Below are 22,327 nucleotides of genomic sequence, written 5' to 3'. Positions count from 1 at the left end.
CCTCCTAGCCATCAAATAACGGGCAACCACCCTAAGAAGTCGACAACCGTCCTAAGAATCGGACCACCGGCCTAAGAATCCGACGACCGTCCTAAGATTGGACCACGGTCCTAAGAATCCGACGACCGTCCTAAAGAATCCACCAACGGACAGACTACGATAGCGCTCACGTCTGTCATCGAAAGCGCCTCTCCAAGCGGGAGCCAGCCAAACAGTCAAATAACAAACGCCTTAAAAACAAAAGCGATAGGAAAGCCTCAAAAGTTAAAATCGAAACGTATCCAAGTTAATAAAACGGCCTCCAATGGCCACCAAAATGCAGACGTCAAGGACGCACCTAGAGTGCCCCAGACGTTGTCCAAAAACCGAGACCCTTGGGGGAGACATCTCCTCCTCCCTCCCTCCTTTATCTTGCCATACCAGCCTGTATCCTACTAACCACAATACGATCCGACATTGAGAAAGTGAGTCCTCTTGTGTTCGCTTTCAGAATGTGGCCTTCTGGGCTTATGTGCCATGTTATCTGCGAATATGAAAGAGATCTGAAAGCGCCTCTTTTTGCAACTTTGAAATGTACTCGGCGAGATGGCCGAGCGGTCTAAGGCGCTGTGTTAAGGTTTTCTTCTGTCTCTGGCAGAAGATCATCCGCAGTCTTCGGACGTGGGTTCGAATCCCACTCTCGTCAGCAGGGGCTTCATTGCCTCCCTAGTCCAACTTTTTAGATGTCTGGAGGTGCAGAAGGTGTTGGAAGAGTGCAGAAGGTGTTGGAAGAGATGGTGAGGGAGGTGTGTGTTAGTGCCACTTTCATTTTGGTTCCGTGGGTATAGTGATGGTGCTGCCGTTGTGCATGACCATGAACTGGGTCGGCCCGCGATGACATACAGCGCATTAGGGCATGTCGGCCACACATACGCCTTTGCGCTTCAAGGTTGGCAGGACCGCGACGAGTTCCCCAGATGGTGTGAGTCTTGCGCTGATGTGATCCCGAAACCCGGCGGCGCGGGCGCCGATCGGCTTCGTCCGAGCCGGTAACCATGTTCTCTATATTAACCGCAGTCGACCTGCTCGGCGAGTATCTTCCCCATCGCTCACCATCCATGTCGCTGTCCGTCTCGTCCACCCGACCAAACAGTATTCCCGTGCAGCGGGGCCCGCCATTGTTCCCCCCGGAGCCGGTGACCACCCCACACTTTCTCCCACTGGCCCCGCACCCGGGCAACACGGCCCCGCCTCCTCCACGACGTCCGACACTCGCTCCCCTGCCTGCGGGGTGGACGCGATCGTTCCACGCCGCGCCGGCGGCGTACCCGCACGACCTTCGAGAGTGCCACGGGACGCTGAGCCGTGACTCGCACCCATTTGGCGATCCTGCCCCGCGCGAGGGGGAAAGCAAAGCCGAGCGCCATGCGCGTCTGGACCACTTGACACGGGCGGCCGTCCAGGCTCGTCTTGAATCGCACGAGTGGACCCTTGAAGAAGGTCTAGCGGCCCAACCAAAGGGCATGTTTGTCGCTCTCGAGCGGTGGAAGCGCGACGTGCCACTTGGTGGCCACACGATCGTGTGCACGCACCCCAACGGGACGCAAAAGGAACACTGGCACCCGACACTGCGCCGACTGCTGGCGCGGACTCGGGACTCGAGCCCCGCCATCGCGTTCGGTACCGGTGCCCCGCTCGACTACACCCCAGACGTGCTGATAGACGATATCTGGCTTATGGACCACCACAACCACGGCGCGTCGGTCGACCTGAATGCCGGCGCCTATGGCCCCGTGGAGATCTGGGACGACGTCGGACGGGATATCCTCAACTTTGTTGTACACGTCCTGCCCGGCGCCAAAGCGCAGGACGCACCGCCATGGCAGTTGTCCTGGCTGGCTGACGGCGCTGCCCCACCCGTGCGCATCCTGGGCTTTGGCGGGTCCTACGGTGGAGTTGGCCACACAATGGCTGCCCATTCCCGTCCGGACCTGTACGCCGGCCTCTTCCTCGCCGACTCGCTTATCGCCCCAAAACTGCAGTCGGCGGAAGATTTCCAAGAGCCCGATACTGCAGGGCACGTACGTGCCGCGCTCAAACGGCGCGATGGGTGGCCCAGCCGCGCCGAGGCCGGGAGGACATGGCAGCAGCTCGACTTTTACCGCGCGTGGCACCCCGAGGTGTTTGCGCTCACGCTCAGCCATGGCCTCGTGCGCGTCGACGCCGAGGGCAAGACGGATTCAGTGGGGGACCCGGACATTGACGACGCGCCAGTCGTGCTCGCGACGCCGACATGGGCCGAGGCTGCCGTCTTTATGGAGCCCGTGTCGGGTGCGCGGTCGTGGGACAAGCTCCCGACATTGCATGTCCCTGTCGGGTTTGTGGTTGCCAAAAGCCTGTTCCCGCTGCGTCTCAACCAGGAGATGGTGTGGCGCCCCCCACTGGCCCGTAATGAGCACCTGCCCGACACCGACCACCTGTGTCTCCAGGCCGACCCGGCAGCGATTGCCGACGCGGCTTGGCGCTTCCTTCAGACCATCGCGGTTGGATGGGGCTCGAAAGAGGAGATCAGGGCCAGCTATGACCGTATCGTGGACGACAAGGCAAAGTTGTAGACGTAGAAATGTAGAGTTGTCGCATGGTATCTCATGAGGAATAACACACTGTCGCACGCGTGGTAGCCTAAAGAAACATTTCATATCATCACATCTACCTTAAAACGGCTATATATCGACTATCACTACACACCTTCACATCCGGTATACAACACCTCCTAACGAGCCCTCTGCGTTCATTTTACTGGGGTTTTCAAATTTCAACACCCTGACTGTCCTTCTTGCTCACATCTCCGCCTGCACGGCCTGCAGAGAGCGCACCAGCTCCATGGCGAGGTCCTCGTGCTTGATCGACATCAACAGGCCAATGAACCGATCGATAAGAGGCCGGAACGTAATGCTGAGCATCTCGCGGTCGCTGCCTTGGATCCACGGCTCTTTGCTGCCCATGATCGTAATGGCCGTCATGACGAGGTCGGCAATCTTGATGCAAAGGTCAAACGCCGTAAAGTTTTCCTTGTTGGCGACGGTGGCGCAGTAGTCGCTGCAGCGGATAAGGTTGACGATCACGAGGTCGAGCGAGAGTTCCGGGTAGTGGTGGTCGTGCTTGACGAGACCGTGGGTGCGGTGAAGGTTCCAAAGGCGGCTGGCGGTTAGCAATGTTTGCTTGTTTCCCACTGCGTTGGCCCAGCGTACTCACTCCTGAATCCACACCGCGGTAATGGTGAGCTTGACATACTCGGCCGTCTTGGGGAGTGCCATGGCTGACGCGACCTCACGGCCAAACGTCTGCTGGACACGCACGGCCGACTCTGCCGACCAGCGCGTACACAGTCTCCTCTTGTTTGCGCAGCGACCACGCCAACAGGCAACAATCTCCGGGGTGATGATGCTGAACAGCTTCATGTGGAGGAGAGGAAAGTCGTCGAGCGCGTCTGGCGGGAGGGCTGCACGCCATTCAGCTGTCATGTCCCAGACGTCGCCGGTGAGTCGCAAGCCTTGCTGAGAGCCAAGGACAAGGGTGGACTGGAACAGTGCCGTGGCGCGTTCAATAATGACACTGGCGTCAGCAAGGCACAGTGGAGGCGAGACTTACAGAACATAGTAAGATTTGAGGCGTTGTAGCGACTCGGGATGGGTAAGGTCCGGGTCCCAGTCATCGATCATGAGCGCCTGGGCAATCGATAGGGCTTGCTGGAGCCAGAACCAAGCCGAGGGCTTGTCAGCCATGCCGACCCAAACAAAATTCAGGTTGAGACAGGTGGCAATGTCCTCGATCCTAAAGTCGCCACTAGCAGCTGGATGGATAAAGTTCTGCTGAGCAATGGCGATGTAGTCGCGCACGACGTTTGCCCGCACCCGTCGGTTGGGGGGCCACGCAACGTCCTCGATCATCTCGCTAACGACCACCATCGAGTATACAAGGGCCATGAAGCGCTGGTCCGTGTAGTGCTCATTCTTGGCCAGGCGTGAGAGCACATCGTGCCGCTCGACGATAGGGAGGATGCAATGGTTTGCACCAAAGTAGGATTCAATGTAACCGAGGAGTGCAACGTCATCGACGGGAAAGGCGGTCGAATCCACCGATGAGACGGTTTGGGGAGCTTGGCCCGCAAGCATAGCGTCATCGCTGAGGCCAAAGCCGTTTGAATAGCGAAAGTTGGGCCCAAGCGCTTGCACAAACATCCAGTCCTGGTAGGGTGCGTCAGCATGCACCCATACATGGGTCGATGGAACTCACCGAGGCTTCCATGTAGGAAGTGACAGCTTGGCCGGAAGCAAGTTCCGGCCACATACTGTCCACATTGAGCAAGTCGATCGGGGGGTCGCCAAGCCCTGGCTGGAGCGGCTCTACCGCGGGCGGCGGGAGACTCATTGCGCTGGCACTGATACGGTCAAACGGCGTGGTGGTCGTGGACGACAAGGACGGCTGGGGCTGCAGTCCAATGCCAGCTGCGGCCCCAAGTGGCTCGCGCGTCACATCGCCCGGCATGGGTGCACCAGCGGGCACATGGTGACCGTTGGCCCGCTCGAGTTCATGACGCGCGGCCTCGGGGCTGCTGTTGGACTGGGATCCATCGTGGTTGACGTCCGAGCGACGACTGGGTCCTCGAGGTCGTCGCTCTTTCGTCCAAGTACACGTCTTCTTTAGCCGCTCGCAGTTCTTGCAGATCTCGCCTGCGTTTTCCGAGATGCACTGAATGGAGCACGGTCAGTCAATGAAGCGGGTTCACACGGAAAGGTGGGCGCGGAACAGGGTAGCAGAGCATGTCCGCGCTCTCCTACTCACGCGAATCTTGCGCCGAATGCACTGGCGGTCAGCAAGCCATCAGATGGAGTGTGCTCACTGGATCGCATGCTCTTGTGGCGTGCACCCTCTTCATTGTTGACTTTTTTTTTGTGCGACGAGATATTGTGGTGGTGGATGGGTGCGCAGAATGGGAGGTGGAGCGTATTGTGGGTGGGTGGCGCGGGATTAATCCAAAAGCGGCAAGGAATAACTGCCTCCGTCGCTGGATCAGTGTGGGCGGCGCGGAAAAGTGGGGATATGGCGTGGAAAGGTCTGGCCCCCGTTTGGAACACTGGCCTGCTCTGGGCCGCGGTAAATGCGAGGGACAGGCCGAGAGTTGGTCACTGCAACTGTACCGTGGTGCTGGAGACGTCTCGCTCGCAGGACATGGATACATGAACAGGGCCAGAGCGTGGTCAGCTTTGTCAGCTTGCAGGTTGCAGGTCGCAGCAGTCAGGCGCTTTGGAGCCTCAGGGACAAACCAACCCCTCGACATTGATATAGCCACGGTCTCTTGTCACTGCGGATATGAACGATATCCACAGACCACAACAGCCCAGACGGAGCCCACATGGGTCTCCTCTCTCTAAAATGGGTGAGAGCGTGGCACATAACGTTCGTGACGGCCTTAGACAACCAACTGCAGTGTCATGGAGACGAGACTGGCCACCCCGCGCCACCGCAGCCGGGGGTATCACACCGGCCCCATCTACCCAGAGCACAACCACACCCACACGGGAGACCCATCCAATTCAGCTGCCACAGCTAGATCTCGGAGGTGCCGGGGCCGTCGACGTGTGATGAGTGTGATTCGAGGAGGCCACCACATGACATGTCAAGTAGCCAGTTGCCGGCCACAGATCCACAGACGCCACTGCAGACTCGGAACAATCTGATTCCGCACCACCATCGAGAGAGCCGGCAGTGTGGTGTTTTAATCCGCCAGCCGGCAACGACCGAATCCGTGGCGGACCAAGTTTGGAGGTGACACGGAGTATGTCGAGTGCAGCACAGTACAAAAAGGCCTCTCTCCGTGGGACTCCATGGGGTTCCTCACATTCACAAACATGTCGCCTGCTCACAACATGTCGCCCAAACCCTGGACGGAATGGGAGAGTGAGTTTACCTGAGAGAGAGGCCGAAACCCCTGACAACCCCATAGATAACACAAACAAGTACTGGTGGAAAGACAAGGGGCTCCGTCTGTGCGTTGCCAACGTTGCCATCCTTTTCCTTGGGTGTTTTTCGAACGGCTACGATGGTGTTCTTATCAATGGCCTTCAAGTTCTTCCCTCCTGGCAAACGTGAGGACCACCGATGTGTCCTTTGTGTCCTTCGTCAAAGCTGATCCCGACAGGCGGTTTGCCCCGTCGTCAGCCACGCTGGGCCTCATTGTGACCTCGTACTATTTCCGTGAGTACAACAAAGGGTCATTATTGGAAACTGACAGGAAAAGCCGGCGTCATGTATGTCACTGACCATATCGGTGTTCCGGGTCTGACTGTGATCGCAGCATGCCTTACGTCTTCCAGTCGCTCTGCGACAGGTTTGGCCGTCGTCCAGTCGTGGCCTTAGGATCGTTGATCGGCGTAAGCTGAAATAGTGATGTCGCGGACTGACCATTCAGATTTTTGGGTCATTACTTGGAGGACTGGGAAACTCCCTTGGCACATTTATCGCAGCCCGTGTCCTCGTGGGGTATGTTGAAACAGCAAAAATATACAGTCTCGTTTTTTGTTGACAGGACAGAACGGCATTCTTTTGCAACCTTGTGGCCATCCCCTCGCTGGTTGCCGAGACTGCCCACCCACGCTTCCGCGCCACAGCTACAGCGTCATTCTCCAACGTTTACTTTTTGGGAACGGCCGTCGCTGGTTGGGTCAACTTTGGCGTCACCTACTTCGATTCTGACTGGGCATGGCGTATTCCTTTTATCCTGCAGTGCCTCGGCTGCGTGCCCATTGTCATTTGGGCATGCACACCCTGGATGGTCGAGTCTCCCCGCTGGCTCGTCAGTAGGGGAAGAGAGGAAGATGCACACCGACTTCTTGCCAAGCTTCACGCCAACGGAGACATGGACGACGAGCTCGTCGTCATGGAGCTCTGCGAGATTAAGGAAATGGTGACCTTTGAGAACGGGCTTCCAACTGGCGTGGAACCGTACCTTGCCTTCTTCCAGACCAAAGGAAACAGGCTTCGTATTTTCCTTTGCGTGTTCCTCAGCTTCAGCATGGCCATGGCGGGCGTAAGTGACCGTTTAAATGTCACGATTCAAACTGATCGCCACACAGAACAACATTCTGGGAAGCTACCTGGGCCAGGTGCTCGTAATGTGTGGCGTCACTGGGGCACTCACGCTCCAAGGCATCGTTTGCGGCCTTACCATGTGGTTGCTCCTCGTTTCCATGGTTACTTGCCTGTACATCGAGAGATTTGGACGTCGTCGACTCTACATGGTAACGATCACAATCATGACGGTTTCAATGGGCGTGCAGATTGCTTTCATGGTAAGTCTTGTCTGCTCATCACCTGTCACTAACCTACACACAGGCGGTCACAGCTGAACACCCCAACGTCGGCAAGGGTGCCATCGCCACCATATTCATATTCATGACCGCGTACAGTGTTGGTCCGAACCCCATCTGGCTTCTTTGTGAGTAACGCATAGGTTACCGCATCCGATGTCTGACCTGCAGACCTCACGGAGATGCTGCCATTCGAGCTGCGTACTGCCGGAATCGCCGTTGCGACTTTCACCTTTGCTATTTGGACCATCTTTGGCAACTACAGTGCGTGTGATCGCATCCACCTACATACTCCCCAGCGGCCCCTCACTGACCCGTCAAACAGTTGTTCCCATTGCGTTTGCGCACATTGGATACAAGTACTACTACGTACCGTTGGCAGTCAACATTGTCAGCCTCGTCATCTTCTTCCTCTATGTCAAGGAGACCAAGGGTCGCACTCTCGAGGAGATGGCCCAGGTGTTTGACGGTCCCACCGTACACCGTTCTGTGGCGGACAAAGAGGGGGGTTACGCTCAGAACGCCGCTCGGTCGGTGGAGAAGCTAGAAGTCGAGCACAAGGAGTAGGGGGGTCGATGTTTGTAACCTGGCTGGGGGCCAAGAGGTCGTGATCAAAGGTGTTTGGAGAGTATAAGTCAAAAAAAACACTCGCGTTGTAGTAGTGTTGTGGGATGCATAAATGCGGACGTTGAGCACGTAACCTCCTTTGGAGATCATTCCTCAGTGGCGATTCTGCCACAATATGTACACGCCGATCCTGCCACACTGGCGACCCACCAGCAACTTCAGGACTGGAAGCTCGTGTGTGCGTGCATTATGGAAACCTTACAACTGGCAATATAAACGTAAGACTCGACCACCAACGGTTCGTGTTTTCAAATCACGTCACCACGGCTGCGGGCAGAGTTGTACTTGGGTGGAAGGCGTTCGGGGCGCGGGGGACGTTCCGGGGGAGCAGGTGTCGCAGCCGCAGTAGCGGCGATGGCGTTCTGCTGGGCGACTGCCATGTCTGTGTGCTGGAAGATATGCGGGGACGGGGGACCGGGCGGACCGACGGCGGCGCTGCCAATACTGACGTCGCTGGGGACGTCCGCGCTGCCGACGGGACTGTTGCGCCGGTGGTTCGGCGTGGGGAATTCGGCAAACAGTGGCTGGGGCGGAGAGGGGTCCCAGTGTCCCGCGTCTGTGGACCCAGCCAGCTGGTCCTCGGAGTATCCGGACAGGAGGCTCTCGTTGTCCGCGGCGACCCGGGCTGGTGGTCCTCTGGCGGTGACGCCTGGGACGTAGGGGGCAATGCACGCGATCGCTGGGTCGGAGCGCATGCCGAGTGGGATGTTGGACCGAGCGGCGGCGCTGTGCCCTGAGGGTAGAGCGGTGATGGGCGAACTGAGCTCGTGCATACCGTACGAAGACAGGGAGGTGCTGGATCCGATGGGACTGACGATGACAGGTCCGCGGTTGGACGTCGGCGACCCCACAGGGAGAGGCGGGGATACGGACGGTGCAGGTGGCTGTGCGGCGACGGGCGTAGCCGATGGCGACACGGGTGGGATGACGCCCATGTCCGAGAGGCGCTGGTCACGCACAGCTGCGGCCTGGCGCCGCCTGGCTTCGACTGCAGACATGGAAGTAGGTGGCGGGGAGGTGGCCGGAGTCGGGGGAGGTGGTGTATGAGGTGGTGGGTGTAGAGACATCCAGCTCTGTCGCTGAACCTCGCCCTCGCGCTCTTCGGTGTAGTAGTGGGCCTCCTCCGGATGACTGTATCCCGAGTGGACACTGTGGCTGTACACTGATGGTTCGCTGTAGTGTGACAATTCGCTGATCGGGCGTGCAGTCGAGCAGGGAGACGTTGGCTGTGCTACACGACGAGGAGGACGGGTGGGTGGCGGTGGTACCAAGAAGGACGAGCTAGTCCGGTCTGTCGAGCCACGACGGACCGACGGGCGACGACCATACGTCGCGGGCAATACCACGGCAGGACCCCAAGGGCTGGTGCCGCCCTCCGAGCTCGTCGGCGGACTCATGGGTGGACTTCTGGAGCCCATCTGTGGACTCCTGGGTCCACCTGGGCTCACGGGACTCGTTGGGCTGAACGGAGACTGCCAGTCGAAACCGTCAGACGGGGTGGGGCTGGTGGCTTCCTTTTTGTCAGGAGGATAAAAGCCGTTTGCCGCTGTGGTCGTGCTCATCGGGGACATCGGTGCTTCAACCTTTTCGTCTTCACTGCCGTTCTCCGTCGAGTAGTGCGAGTGTGTCATGTTGGGATCGAAAATGTCCCTGTCATACGCGACGCCTCGGTGGTGGCGACGCCAGAGAAACCACATCAAGGCCACGAGCAGTCCCAGACCTACGGCTCCGCCGGCAGCGCCGCCGGCAATCACGGCCGCATTGGACTTGTTGTTTCCATAAACGACCACGGCGCTCTGGGTGGTGTGGACGACGTTATCGCTCGTGACGGTCACGTACTCGATGCTGGTGTACTTGATCTGTGTGGTGCTGGTATGGGTTGGGGACGTGGCCGACGCCAGCACATACACAGTGGATGTGGACTTTTTGCGCCCGGAGGATGTTGTCGATTCATCAGCCATGACCAGAGCAGTGTCGTCCGCCAGTGTGGCGGTGGGGAGGGGTATGTCTGTGGGTGTAACTCGAGCAGCCCCAGAACTAGATGGCGATGCTGCTGCGCCATTTGGGATCGAGATGACTTGGGGGTCGCTTGCAGTGGGCGGTTCAGGTGACGCTCCGGCAGCGACGGGGTCGTTGCTGGGCAGGTTCTGGACGGCCGAAGTGACCGCAGGAGCGTCAGGGAAGCTGGTGTCCACGGCTGGCGATGGTGTTGGCGCTGGTATCGCTGCGATGTTCAGCAATTGTATCTATTCGTTGGGGTAGGTTGGTTTCAAGATTCGCGAAGCTGGGAGTTGCGGCCTCCGCCACATCACCGCCGATCAGGCGGACTCACCACTCATTCTCCCATTCTTGAGCGCTGTCCAACGTGGTGACTAAGAGTGATGTAGAAGTAAGTGACGAGATCAAAGCGAAGATGAGATGGTTGGTGGTGAAGGCCTCAGCACAGGTGGGCTGCATGGCACCGCCGAGACGTACGGACTGTGTTTCCACCACACAAACCAGGGGGGCACTGGGGAGGGCACACACCCCGGCGACTGCCAAGGTTCTGGGAGGCTGAGTACATAAAGTATGTACGTGTGCTGCGCATTGTGTCCTCGCGGCCTGGTAGCACTGTATTCTTGACCAGGGCGAGGCACACCGGAATGTTCCCCCTGGTGTACGGGACGGGAGACAACTCATGTTGGACTTTTCTGGTGACTCTCTCTGGCTTCCTGGGCTCGTCTCAGGTGGAGTCTTCACTCTCGATCCCTCCATCCCTCAGGCTTTACGGCACGTCGAGTCGGTTGCTTTCCACTGGTGCGTGCGGACCTGCGGGCCTGATGGCGGGAGCACGCCGATGTCAACAAAATGAAACCATGTGCGTGTCGGATTGGTCTCGGAGTGCCGGAGGTTATCCAGTTCTGCGGCGGGGCATATCATCAGCCATCCGCGAGTCATGAGTCACCTGTCTCCCCCTGCATCCCACTCTTAACGTCTATACATAGGCAGCAGATGATGTGTGACTGCGGATGTAGCACCGGTGCTAGCAGCGATGGTTGCTGTCTCAAGGTTGGCTGCAGTGCAGTCTGACGACGAGGTACCGCCGCACAGTTACCCGCCACCGTGGGTCGCTGCTTTGTCCCAACAAACGAGTGGTTCCCCAGTGCTTCATGGGAAGGGAGTACGTGTGACCCAACCAGCGGGAGCCCTGATGGCACCAATGTACATTGCACTCCAGTCTTCACGAGGCACCATGCAGCAATGAAATCGGACGCCACTGGAAAGGCCTCTGGCCTTTGGGCCTCTGACAGACCTCTGGTGAGAGGATTAGACACATGCGGTCACTGTACTTCCGTTTGTTCGACCACATTGTGGGTAGCTGCTCTAGATAGCATTCGCCTCTGGTGTGTGCGGGTCACATCCGATGAGGAACAGATTCCACGAATGTCAGGCTGGTTGGAGTGTCAGACAGCAGGGTTCCAACTTGCATTACCCAGTTCCAGTCATGAGAAACACAGTTCCAAAGAGTGGGACACCGGGGCAGCTGCCATGGACGTCCGTGGACGTCGATTACAAAGTTTGAGTGATGCTTGGCGGACCGCGGTATTACAGTAAGCGCACCTCCCGAAAGTAACTCTGCGTACCTGTGTGTTTTCCGCGGAGCTCAAAAGCGGACCACACCACACATGCCACCCGCGTGCTGGTGGACCTAACGAGGCGGTGTTCTCTACACTAACAAAGTGACTCTGTGTTGCATGTAGTCTCAGATAAGAGTAACTAAATGCAACAAAGTACAATAACCTGAAGAGTGCATCGTGTTTTTTGGCATGTACATGTACGTCTCTGTGTTCACACATTCTCTCCTCCTACCTGCCGCTGCCGGGAATAGAGTCGTAGCTGAGCGTTAGACTGTGAACGACTTGTATTCGATTGAACGACTCACGTCGGTGGGAGCTCCAGAGCCCCCATGTCTCGGTGTACCATGATGTCCTGCGCGTGTCCAGAGTCTGGCTGTCCCTCATCGTCGCCTTCCTCAGTCTCCATCGTGGCCCCAAAACTGCGTGGACTGGTCGCGCCGGCAAACGCGGGGCCGAGTCGCCCTGCACCCCTGCTACCTCCCGCGGTTTCCTCGCTGACATCTGAAAGCCGCGAGTCGGCAAAGGACGCATCGTCGGGGGCGGATCCAGATCCCGACGGAAGGTGCTGCGATGACTGGTCGGGAGAGAGGAACGGGTCCGACTGTGGTCGCGTACGGCTGTTCGAGGTCGAGAAGTAGTCCCTGTCCTTTTCAGATGAACGCCCGGGCGTGCCGAACGGGTTCGCGGCTGCGCGCAGACCGGTGCGTGACCCATCGCTGTATTCGGACGCTCCTGAGAAGGTGGACGGTTCCGAGGTGGAGGTACCCGCCACACTGGCCGGTGGCGACTGGTAGTAGTTGTCCATGAGCGGGGTGGTGCCCGTAATGCCAGCAGCTGCTCGCTCGTATGGCCCGTACGCCTCGCGCCGCTTGGCTTCGGCGGGTGAGAGAGCCCTGGTGGGTGAGAGGGCCCTGTTGTCCATAGGGTTAAGGTGGTCCTGCGAGTCCTGGTACTGCCCGCTGAGTCGCGACGAGCTGGTCTGCGAATACGACCGCGCGTGACTTGCCGATGCCGCCGAGGCATCGTACGACGTCGAATACGTGGCTGCGTTGTTCGGGAACGGGCTGATCATGCTGGGCTCGCCCATCATGGTGACGGGCTCGGGTTCTTCGTCGAGAATGCCGCCGCCTGCAGAGTTTGAGAATCGGCTCTCACCAGGCTGGAAGATGTCGTCGGGGAACACGACGCTGCGCTTCCTGCGCCGCCAGCAGAGCCACACGAGTACGGCGATGACGAGAGCGCCACCGACGCCACCGACTACGGCACCTGCAATGACGGCTGTGTTGTCCTTGCTGGTGGGACTGAGGAATACGACAATAGACGTTGTGGTGGTGTAGAGCTGGCCAGCGGAATTGGTGCGAGTGATGGTCACGGTGGTGGTATACGGTGTGGCACCGGGTTTCGAGACGGTCGGCAGTGGTGTCTGTGACATGGTGCTTCCTTGAGGAGAGTCAGTTTGCATGACGACGCCAATGTGGATCCGCTCGCTTCCGCAGTGCTCTCAGAGGAGGCAGTGGAAGCCACGCCGACAGTGAGGCTCTCATCGCACGAGAAACGGAGGCACAGCAAACGTTGAATACTCACGAACAGTAGTAGTGGACCCACCGCTTACGGGTGTAGAAGTCACGCTCTGTGGGGACTGAGACCCGGGAGTGGGTGACGAGCTATCAGTTGTTGTGCTCGTGGCAATGACATCGGGTGGAGGCGAAGAGGTAGCAGTGTCTGAAACGACAGTAGTAGTTGTTGTTGTCTCTGACTGTGTACTCGTGTCTGTTACTATAACTGCTGGGGGTGGGTCGGTTGGGCCTCCGCCGTCTGGGCTTGAGGAGGAGACGGATGACGGTGGTAACGTCGAGGGTGATGTGGATGGATCAGGTAAAGGCGAAGTGGTTGTAAGTTCTTGTGGTGGATTTGGTGAGGGTGGATTTGGTGAGGGTGGATCTGGTGACGGTGAGGGGGGCAGTGGAGAAGATACGGGTCCAGTCTCGCCACCCACGGAGGGTGTGGTATCGTTCCCAGACATGTCGCTGTGTTGGATAGGCCAAAAGGGACCACTTGAGGTAGATGGCGATGGACAGCGATGGTAGAGCTACAGAGCTCGTACAAATGGTACAAGGAAGTGGGGGAAAAAGGGAAGAGATTGATTCAGCATCGAGCGTCAGCGACGTTTGTATACTTCCTTGCGGCTCTCTCCCCATCACCTTTGACGGGATGGTTCCAAAAGGCCAAGAGGTGTGACATGGTGATGTTAGGGTGCCACGGCCAGACGCTTTGGATCGGCATTTTCAGGCACCGCCATGTAATGTTGGTTCCCATCCTCTTGTCGGCCACCGCATTGTCTCGGATTGCTGGGCTCTGGACCCAGTTCTGGCTGGATTGTTGTGTCTCAGAGGAACCGAAGCGATCACGCCAAAAGCAGCTCAGCAGCCGATACTGTGCTGTGCAAGATTACGAGCGCATGCCGACGGTGCGTACGTTGGATTGGACGAAATGCGGGAGCTGGCAGCTTGGTGTTGTTGCCCGCCATGCTTGGCGGCACTGACCGTCTGAATTGGAACCCCGACTTTCTCGTATTCGGATGGCCGTCCCGCCGACGTCAGCTTACACAGCAGCTCCAAAGTCTCAAGATCCAAGACCTGTGGCCTGTGGAAGGTTGTAACCGCCTGGCCTCCAGTGCCGCTGAAGCGCCAGTCTCAATTCGCCCATGGTTCAATGAGAGCGCCACTTCCGCGCTTTTTGGATCTGTAGATCTTGGTCCATGGCTCCCAAGGCGGGAAGGAGAACATTGACGGTCGGTCCCGGCCCGGCAAATGCATCGGGGTATCAAGCATACAAGTCCCCCCGTTCCAGAAAAACCGGAGGTCGAAGCCTCTTCTGCAGATGGACGGAGACAGCAGTGGACGGGCAGTTCAACGGCCACTGGCCACTGGCCAGGTTTGCCAAGACATGCCTCAACGTAGCTCGACGGCTCAAGGTCAGGTGCCCCCGATAGTAAGAGCTGAATCTAGGCCATTCATCGTCGCCACACCTGACCGATCGACCGATCATGTGCTGTGATGGCATGTCGCCTACGGGGTTGCATATGTAGGTGCACCAGCGCACCACCTGCGATCTGTGTCCCTGTCGCTGTTTACACGGCTTTTTTGGAACCGCAAGGCTACTGTGATCCGTGATCAGGTGGCTGTGTCAGTGAATCAGTGTCGACACCCCACCGCAGATACAATGCCCGACTGGCTCTGGGCCCGGTCATCTCAAGCGAGCGACCCTCACTGCCGACTGCATTCCGCGGGTCTGTCGTCGAGAAGTGAGAGGGTCACCGTCGCTTCCGCTGGGGAATGCGTTGTCCCAATTGTGGGAGCACACAATTAAGTGACGCTTCTAGCAGATGGTTGCCGTTTGTAGAATCGTAGGCCTCGTACCATAGGCCTCGTAAGTCATAAGCGCCTGGTGCAAGTACGTCCATTCTGAGACTGGAGGACACGTTTGCTGGACATGTTTGCTGAGGGGCACAGCTGCGGCCCATTATGAACGATAGATTACTTCTTCATGCATTGGCTCTCCTACCATACACATCCCATGCCGTACAATCCACCCTTCTCGTCTCTACGTGTCCGTTCCCCGTTATGCCTCTTAGAAATGGGCTTATTTTACAGCTTTGACTCGCGGTCGCGAGTGGCGCCCCAGACGGGCTCCGTCTCCTTGCCAGCACGCGTGCGCAGGTCCTTGCGAAGAATCTTGCCCGAGGGCGACTTGGGGATGGCATCGAGGATGACGAGACCGCCACGGAGCTTTTTGTGCTGCGCGACCTTGTCGTGGACAAAGCGCTGGACATGGGCAGCAAACGAGGCCGCCTCGCCCTCAGTGGCGATCTTGAGGCTCTCATGTGGGACAATGTACGCACGCGGCATCTCGGTGACCTGCGCGTCGTTCCAGACACCCACTACACCCGCGTCGGCGACGTGCGGGTGCTGGATGAGCAGCGCCTCGAGCTCGGCGGGGGGCACCTGGAAGCCCTTGTACTTGATGAGCTCCTTGAGGCGGTCGACGACCTTGTACCAGCCATGCTCGTCGCGGACGAGAACGTCACCAGTCTTGAGCCAGCCGCCGGGGGCCATGGTGGCGGCGGTCGCCTCGGGGTTGTTGTGGTAACCCTTCATGACACTGGGGCCACGGACCCAGAGCTCTCCGGGCTCTCCAGGAGCGACGTCGAGACCGGTGTCGGGCGAAACAAGACGAGCCTGGTACGACGGCACGAGGCGGCCCACCCAACCGTCGCGACCGGCAGCCTCGGAGCGGTTCATTGTGCAGATGTTGGGCGTGGTCTCGGTCATGCCATAACCCTGGAGCGCGACCGCGGTGGGGATGCGAGCGAGGAAGGCCTCGGACAGCTCGCGCGAGAGGGGAGCCGCGCCCGACATGGCGGTGCGAACTGACGACAAGTCGTACTTGTCCAGGTTCTTGGAGTGCACAAAGAGGAGGAAGAGGGGAGGGACAAGAAGCAGGTGGGTAATCTTGTACTTTTGGATGGCCTCGAGAGCGGCAATCTCCTCAAACTTGGGCAGGATAACGACGGGGACACCCATGCTGAAGGGCTGCAGAAGCGAGAGGGTCACACCGTAGATGTGGCTCATGGGGACCGAACCCATCACGACGTCGCCGCCAGGTCCAGACTGGAGAGTCTCGTAGGCCACGTTGGACACTTGCAACTGCGACGTGAGGTTCCAGTGGGTGGTCATGACACCCTTTGGCAAACCCGTCGTGCCGGACGAGTAGCAGAGCCATGCGGTCTCGAGCGAATCCGAGCCGTCAAAGTGCTCGGCCTCGGCGGCGGGGGTGCCGTACACCTCGTAGATTGTCTTGATGCCTGCCGCGGCCAGCTCCTTGTCCTGGGTGGCACGAAGGAGGATGACATGGGCAGGGTCGATCTTGTGCTTGATGTGCGCGCGAGCCTTGTCGAGGAGAGGAAGGAGGGCGGGCTGAATGAAGACGACCGAGGCTCCAGAGTTGTTGATCTGATGGGCAAGCTCCTCGGGCGAGCTACGACGTCAGCTTTTGGCGGCCCCGATCGCCACAGCTGAACTCACTAGGCAACGTTGGCAGGGCTCACAACAACGCCCGCAGCAAGACAACCGTACACAGCCTGGACGTATTCCAACGAGTTCATGCCCCAGAGACAAGCGACATTGCCGCGCTTCACGCCGAGCGCGTTCAGTCCCGTCTTGAGACGAAGGGCGTTCTCACGAAGGTCGGCACGCGAGAGCGTACGGCCATCGCTGGCGTCGATGAACGCAGGCAGCGAAGGGTCCCAGTCGGGCAGGGGGGAGACGCCGGGATGCGAGGGTAGCAGGTAGTCGAAGATCGACTGCTGGGGCAGGAAGGGGGCGACGTGGTCAGACTCGTAGTAAGTGGGGGCCATGGTGACGAGGTGACTAGTTTGATGAGAAAAGAGAGGTGACAGCTTGCGCAAGCCTGCTGCTTAAGGACGACAGCAACGGAGTCGCCTCCGGCGAACGACGGCCCCGCGTAACGGCCGCTGGTGCGGTCGCGGAGCGTGGAGATGTGTGGTGCGCGGGTGGGCGGGGTATCGAGGGGGGGCAAAGTGACTGATGCTGGGCCAGCCAGATCTCTGCGTTTGCGTACCCGCAGCACTCTCTCGCCCAGGATGGCGTGGTGCTCCAGATTGGAGGCGTGTGTGGAGGGTGGGGTCACGTCCGGGGCCGGCTCGCCGAGGCAACTGCCGCCCGCGGTGACATTCCAAGCGTCCGGCCGCGGCTTGTGTCGTTCGGCCACGGCCGAGTGACGCGGTCAATTCTGTGCACATGGTGTGTGGTTAAACATAGTTCAATACATTAGGAAATGGCAGAGGGTGACTATCAGAATCGTTGCAGAATCACAATAGAGATGTTGGTTGCCTGAAATCAATATATTATTTTCTAATCAACAGGTTGTAATGATCGGCTGATCGGCTGTCTCCAAACACCATGCCGATCACGACTGCCTGCAGAAATATTACAGCGCATCCATGTTTCCGCGGGGGCCTTGTGAGGTTCTGATTTGACTTGGGGGCTCGACGCCCACTTCCCCTTCGCTCCCATCGCTCCCACAGTCCTCGGCACAAGCGAGTACACGCAAACCCCCCAAAAGCTCGTTTTCAACAGCGCGGCGCGTAGCTGTGCTCGTGTTGAACGCGTGTTCCCGCGATCGACGGCACCAACCCGGCCTTTTCCGAGTGTATGTGCCGTCTATACGATCGCAGCACTTGAAGCTGGGTGGGCGGCGGTTTAGCCGTGCATGGGCGACAAGGACCATATGTACGTATGTATGCAGTCATGTAGTCTACGCAAGCACGCGTGTCTGCGCAACGAGGCTGGTATCAAATTGGCACGTGTTGAGACCCGAGCAGCGCCAGCGGCCACCGCTGGAGGGACACACACAACACAAAGTTGGACGGCCGGAGCTTGTGTTGCCTGATCAATCGGTCCGCTGCCGCACCCACACCACCTCTTTCATGCGTCACCGCGTGCCGAGAGCGATAGATACGTATGTAGATACAGTGCATGTCCCCACATGCCCACAACTATCGTCCCGAGACCGGGGGGCAGGGTCCGAAGGCGGGGCAAACGCTGTGGGCAGTGGGTCACCACAGGCAATGCCATGTACCCGTGTGTGCTGAATTGCAATGACCTCTTTCGGGCGCGCGCCGATAGCGACTAAACCACAGTAGCCTCACCCATGGTCCGACCGGCCACCAAGATACAGAATGGGATCCCACTGCTACAGTAAACAGCTGGAGGGGGCGGCAAGGATCGGCTCGCCCCCGTCGATCGCCACCCACCACCCACAGCCCACATGCAACCGTTTGGCTACATATAACACAGCCGTCGACGTGGTTGCTATCTCCCCACCCCAACAGCCACACACATCTCTCAACACTTTCAGCTCTTTCAGCTCTTTACTTTCACCAACCCAACTACCACAACACAAGCCCTTCACGTGTCCATGTTCGTCGACACCGAGATCCCCACCTCTGCCGCTGCCTACGCCGCCATTAGCAAGAATGGCTCCATCAAGAAGAATGGTGTTGTGACGTAAGTTGACGCGCGTCTTGGAACGCCACCCAACACCACTCCCGCGCGCGCCACCTTGCTGACATTTCGCAGCGACCCGTTCGCCACCCAGGCTTACATCACCAAGATGAAGCTGGACAAGGACGAGGTTACCCCCTCGCAGGTCTCTATCGATGGCTACACCCTCACTCTTGGTGACGTTGTGGCGGTCGCCCGCGACGAGGCCAAGGCCACTATCTCGCCCAGCGTTCACGCCCTCGTCGAGGCCTCGGTCGCCTTCAAGGACTCGAAGAAGGACATGTCCATCTACGGTGTCACCACCGGCTTTGGTGGCAGTGCCGACACGCGCACCGCCGACACTGAGGCTCTCCAGATCTCGCTCCTGGAGCACCAGCTTTGCGGTTTCCTCCCCGTCGACCCCACCTACGAGACGATGCTTGTTCACGCCATGCCCATCCCCATTGTTCGCGGTGCCATGGCTATCCGCATCAACTCGTGCGTGCGTGGCCACTCTGGCGTTCGTCTCTCGGTCCTCCAGGCCATGAGCGACTTCCTCAACCTCGGTATTGTCCCCTGCATCCCTCTCCGTGGCACCATCTCGGCTTCCGGTGACCTCTCGCCACTTTCGTACATTGCCGCCTCCATCTGTGGCCACCCGGACATCAAGGTCTTTGACACCCGTGCCAACCCCCCCAACGTCCTCTCTGCCCCCGAGGCGATTGCCAAGTACAAGCTCCCCACTGTCACCCTTGCCTCCAAGGAGGGTCTCGGCCTCGTGAACGGCACTGCCGTCTCGGCTTCCGCCAGCGCCTTGGCTCTTTACGATGCCGAGTGCCTTGCCATGGTCGCTCAGACCAACACCGCTCTCACCGTCGAGGCCCTTATCGGCCAGGTCGGTTCGTTTGACCCCTTCATCCACGACACCATCCGCCCCCACCCTGGCCAGATCGAGGCTGCTCGCAACATCCGCACCATGCTTGCTGGCTCCAAGCTCGCTGTCCACGACGAGGAGGAGGTTCCCCTCACCGAGGATGTGGGTATTCTTCGCCAGGACCGCTACGCCCTGCGCACCTCGGCTCAGTGGATTGGCCCCCAGCTCGAGTGCCTCGCTCTCGCTCGCAAGCAGGTCGAGGTTGAGCTCAACTCGACCACCGACAACCCGCTCATTGACCTCAAGGAGGGCAAGTTCCACCACGGCGGCAACTTCCAGGCCATGTCGTGCACCAGCGCCATGGACTCGACCCGTATCTGCCTCCAGAACATTGGCAAGCTCGCCTTTGCCCAGGTCACCGAGCTCATCAACGGCCAGATGAACCGTGGCCTTCCCGCCAACCTCGCCGGCTCGGACCCTTCGACCAACTACCACTGCAAGGGCCTCGACATCCACTCGGCCGCCTACACTGCCGAGCTTGGTTTCCTCGCCAACCCCGTGTCGTCGCACGTCCAGTCGACCGAGATGCACAACCAGAGTGTCAACTCGATGGCCTTTGTCTCGGCCCGCAAGACCATGGAGGCCAACGATGTCCTTGGTCTCCTCCTCTCGACCCAGATGTACTGCGCCATGCAGGCCCTCGACCTCCGCATTGCCGTCACCAAGTTCCAGGTGGCCGTCGGCGACCTCCTTGACAAGGACCTGACCAAGTACTTTGGTGCGCTCCCCAAGACGCACCTCGCCGAGCTCAAGCAGAAGGCGTCGATCGCCCTCGTCAAGCGCCTCGAGCAGACCACCTACGCCGACTGCACCGCCCGCTTCGACGACGCCGCGCAGCACCTCATCGGCCTCATCTTCGACTTCCTCGTCAAGCACGGTGACCAGTCGGCCATCGCCCAGCTCGCCGACTGGCGCGTCGACTTTGCCACCAAGGCCGCGGACATTTACCGCACCATCCTCACCAGCCAGATGACCGGCGCCGTCAAGCTCGACGACGCCAAGGAGTACCTTGGCAAGACGTACACCATGTACGCCGCTGTGCGTGGCGACGTCGGTGTCCCTGTTCGCCGCGGCGATGTCCAGCTCGGCAAGTCGGGCCGCAGCATCGGCGGCTCGGTCTCCCAGATCGTCCAGGCGATCCGCGACGGCCGCCTCGTTGCCTCCGTCGGCCAGATGCTCAACGAGTGAGCTTGTTAGGATAGTTCTGAAGCAGGGTAGTGGACGTTGCCACGGGAGGGCGTTGTACGCATGACACATTATTAGTAGAAGGGTACAGGATGCATTGAGCAAGAGTGACAACGAAATGCCAAGAATGCAAGAGCCAAGAAACGTGCCACTCACCCTTATCTCTCCGATGTTTATCCTGACTGTACCATACGGCTGTCTAGTCCCCCACGACGGCACCGACGACGACGACAAGACTTTGGAGCCCTTTTAGCCTCTCATCCGTGATCCGTGACGAACCATCCACACATTCCACGTCCACCACCATGACCAAGGCAACCTGGACACGCATTGCTGCTCCTGACCTCACGCGCTCGTCGCAGAGCGTGTCCGTAGTCGGCCCTCACGTTTACATCTTTGGCGGGTGGGTGTCTGGGACCCCGCTGCGTCTCTGATCACTGACACTACCACGCACAGTGAGATTCAGCCCCGCGAGCCGGTGGACAATGCTGTTCATGTGGTGGACATTGCGACTGGTGCATACAACAAGATCGATGCCGACAGCGCTCCTACCCCGCGTGTCGGCCACACCGCTGCTGTCATCGGCAACACGATCTACGTCTTCAGCGGAGTGAGTCGGTCGTCGCCCGGCAGACCCAGCTTTTTCAACCGGCAGTACTGAAGCTGATAATCACAGCGCGGTGGCCCAGAGATGACTCCCATCGACGAGGGTGGTGCTGTGCACGCCTTTGACACGTCGACAAAGACCTGGCAGACCCTCACACCCGCCGACCCATCGGCGCCGTACCCCGCCGCCCGCTCGTACCACTGCTCGACTGCGACGCCCACCGCCGTCATCGTACACGCTGGATGCGGCGACGCCGCGACCGGTCGTCTCAACGACGTCTGGTCGTTCTCGCCCGCGACGCGGGCATGGACCAAGCTTCCCGACGCGCCCGGCGCACCGCGCGGCGGAGCCACCATCGCCCACGCCGCCGGCAAGCTGTACCGCTTTGGAGGCTTCAACGGCACGACCGAGGTCGGCGGAGCCATTGACGTGCTTGCGTTGGACGCGGGCGAGTGGTCGTCGCTAGTGTTTGGCGAGCAGGAGGGCCTGAGCCGCGAGGCCGTCGGTGATCTCACCAAGGGGGCGGCCGCTGGCCCTGGCCACCGCTCCGTGAGTGGCCTGCACTCTGTCGGCGACGACAAGCTTGTCCTCCTCTTCGGCGAGGGCAAGCCCAGCATTACTGGAGGACACGATGCCGCCGGCAACTTCTGGGACGACGTGTGGGCCTACAGCCCGGCCACTGACACCTGGAGCGAGGTCGAGGCTGGGCAGGGCCCGGCCGCGCGGGGATGGTTCGCGAGCGATGTGTGTCAAGGCGGCGTGGTGCTCCAGGGAGGATTGGACGCCAGCAACGCGCGCTTGAGCGATACATGGGTTCTCCGTTTGTCCTAGTCTTAGAAGTAAAAGCACGAGTTCTGTGCGGGGATGCTTACATGGCAAGGAAGTTATTGCAGATGCATCGCACTCTTGGGAGGCTTGACAGAGACAGGAATCATCAACCAGTG

General features: G+C 59.2%; 8 protein-coding genes and 1 non-coding gene across 9 annotated transcripts; 5 read left to right on the top strand and 4 right to left on the bottom strand.

Moving 5' to 3' along the window:
• The first annotated feature begins 579 nt into the window (after positions 1 to 579).
• EHS24_004621 lies at positions 580 to 685 on the top strand. Its single transcript has one exon. It is a non-coding gene; the product is annotated as a tRNA-Leu (tRNA).
• Positions 686 to 873: 188 nt separating this feature from the next.
• Positions 874 to 2,594, top strand: EHS24_004620 (uncharacterized protein; the record flags this gene model as incomplete). The annotated part of the gene is made up of 2 exons (XM_028620184.1): positions 874 to 961; positions 1,057 to 2,594. 2 exons carry the CDS (start codon positions 874 to 876, stop codon positions 2,592 to 2,594), a joined length of 1,626 nt encoding a protein of 541 aa, XP_028479156.1.
• Positions 2,595 to 2,819: 225 nt separating this feature from the next.
• EHS24_004619 (uncharacterized protein) lies at positions 2,820 to 4,918 on the bottom strand (the record flags this gene model as incomplete). Its single annotated transcript, XM_028620183.1, has 7 exons — positions 2,820 to 3,180; positions 3,235 to 3,298; positions 3,339 to 3,481; positions 3,631 to 4,226; positions 4,276 to 4,731; positions 4,825 to 4,845; positions 4,883 to 4,918. 7 exons carry the CDS (start codon positions 4,916 to 4,918, stop codon positions 2,820 to 2,822), a joined length of 1,677 nt encoding a protein of 558 aa, XP_028479155.1.
• Positions 4,919 to 5,891: 973 nt separating this feature from the next.
• On the top strand, positions 5,892 to 7,916 carry EHS24_004618 (uncharacterized protein; the record flags this gene model as incomplete). The annotated part of the gene is made up of 11 exons (XM_028620182.1): positions 5,892 to 5,940; positions 5,987 to 6,128; positions 6,182 to 6,237; positions 6,281 to 6,290; positions 6,338 to 6,413; positions 6,452 to 6,522; positions 6,574 to 7,069; positions 7,116 to 7,331; positions 7,375 to 7,477; positions 7,521 to 7,613; positions 7,675 to 7,916. 11 exons carry the CDS (start codon positions 5,892 to 5,894, stop codon positions 7,914 to 7,916), a joined length of 1,554 nt encoding a protein of 517 aa, XP_028479154.1.
• Positions 7,917 to 8,224: 308 nt separating this feature from the next.
• On the bottom strand, positions 8,225 to 10,433 carry EHS24_004617 (uncharacterized protein; the record flags this gene model as incomplete). The annotated part of the gene is made up of 2 exons (XM_028620181.1): positions 8,225 to 10,160; positions 10,309 to 10,433. 2 exons carry the CDS (start codon positions 10,431 to 10,433, stop codon positions 8,225 to 8,227), a joined length of 2,061 nt encoding a protein of 686 aa, XP_028479153.1.
• Positions 10,434 to 11,821: 1,388 nt separating this feature from the next.
• EHS24_004616 (uncharacterized protein) lies at positions 11,822 to 13,025 on the bottom strand (the record flags this gene model as incomplete). The annotated part of the gene is made up of 2 exons (XM_028620180.1): positions 11,822 to 11,852; positions 11,899 to 13,025. The coding sequence occupies 2 exons, from the start codon at positions 13,023 to 13,025 to the stop codon at positions 11,822 to 11,824; spliced, it is 1,158 nt and encodes a 385-aa protein (XP_028479152.1).
• Positions 13,026 to 15,240: 2,215 nt separating this feature from the next.
• On the bottom strand, positions 15,241 to 17,009 carry EHS24_004615 (uncharacterized protein; the record flags this gene model as incomplete). The annotated part of the gene is made up of 2 exons (XM_028620179.1): positions 15,241 to 16,630; positions 16,678 to 17,009. The coding sequence occupies 2 exons, from the start codon at positions 17,007 to 17,009 to the stop codon at positions 15,241 to 15,243; spliced, it is 1,722 nt and encodes a 573-aa protein (XP_028479151.1).
• Positions 17,010 to 18,592: 1,583 nt separating this feature from the next.
• EHS24_004614 (uncharacterized protein) lies at positions 18,593 to 20,779 on the top strand (the record flags this gene model as incomplete). The annotated part of the gene is made up of 2 exons (XM_028620178.1): positions 18,593 to 18,681; positions 18,754 to 20,779. The coding sequence occupies 2 exons, from the start codon at positions 18,593 to 18,595 to the stop codon at positions 20,777 to 20,779; spliced, it is 2,115 nt and encodes a 704-aa protein (XP_028479150.1).
• A 302-nt stretch (positions 20,780 to 21,081) lies between these two features.
• On the top strand, positions 21,082 to 22,220 carry EHS24_004613 (uncharacterized protein; the record flags this gene model as incomplete). Its single annotated transcript, XM_028620177.1, has 4 exons — positions 21,082 to 21,179; positions 21,233 to 21,386; positions 21,453 to 22,127; positions 22,215 to 22,220. The coding sequence occupies 4 exons, from the start codon at positions 21,082 to 21,084 to the stop codon at positions 22,218 to 22,220; spliced, it is 933 nt and encodes a 310-aa protein (XP_028479149.1).
• Between the last annotated feature and the right edge of the window lie 107 nt (positions 22,221 to 22,327).

The sequence above is a fragment of the Apiotrichum porosum genome, assembly GCF_003942205.1.
Source record: "Apiotrichum porosum strain DSM 27194 chromosome Unknown scaffold_2, whole genome shotgun sequence".
In the NCBI taxonomy this organism is placed as follows: Eukaryota; Fungi; Basidiomycota; class Tremellomycetes; order Trichosporonales; family Trichosporonaceae; genus Apiotrichum; species Apiotrichum porosum.
The sequence above is the reverse complement of the archived record's forward strand: the minus strand, read 5'-3'. Positions and strand labels throughout refer to the sequence as shown.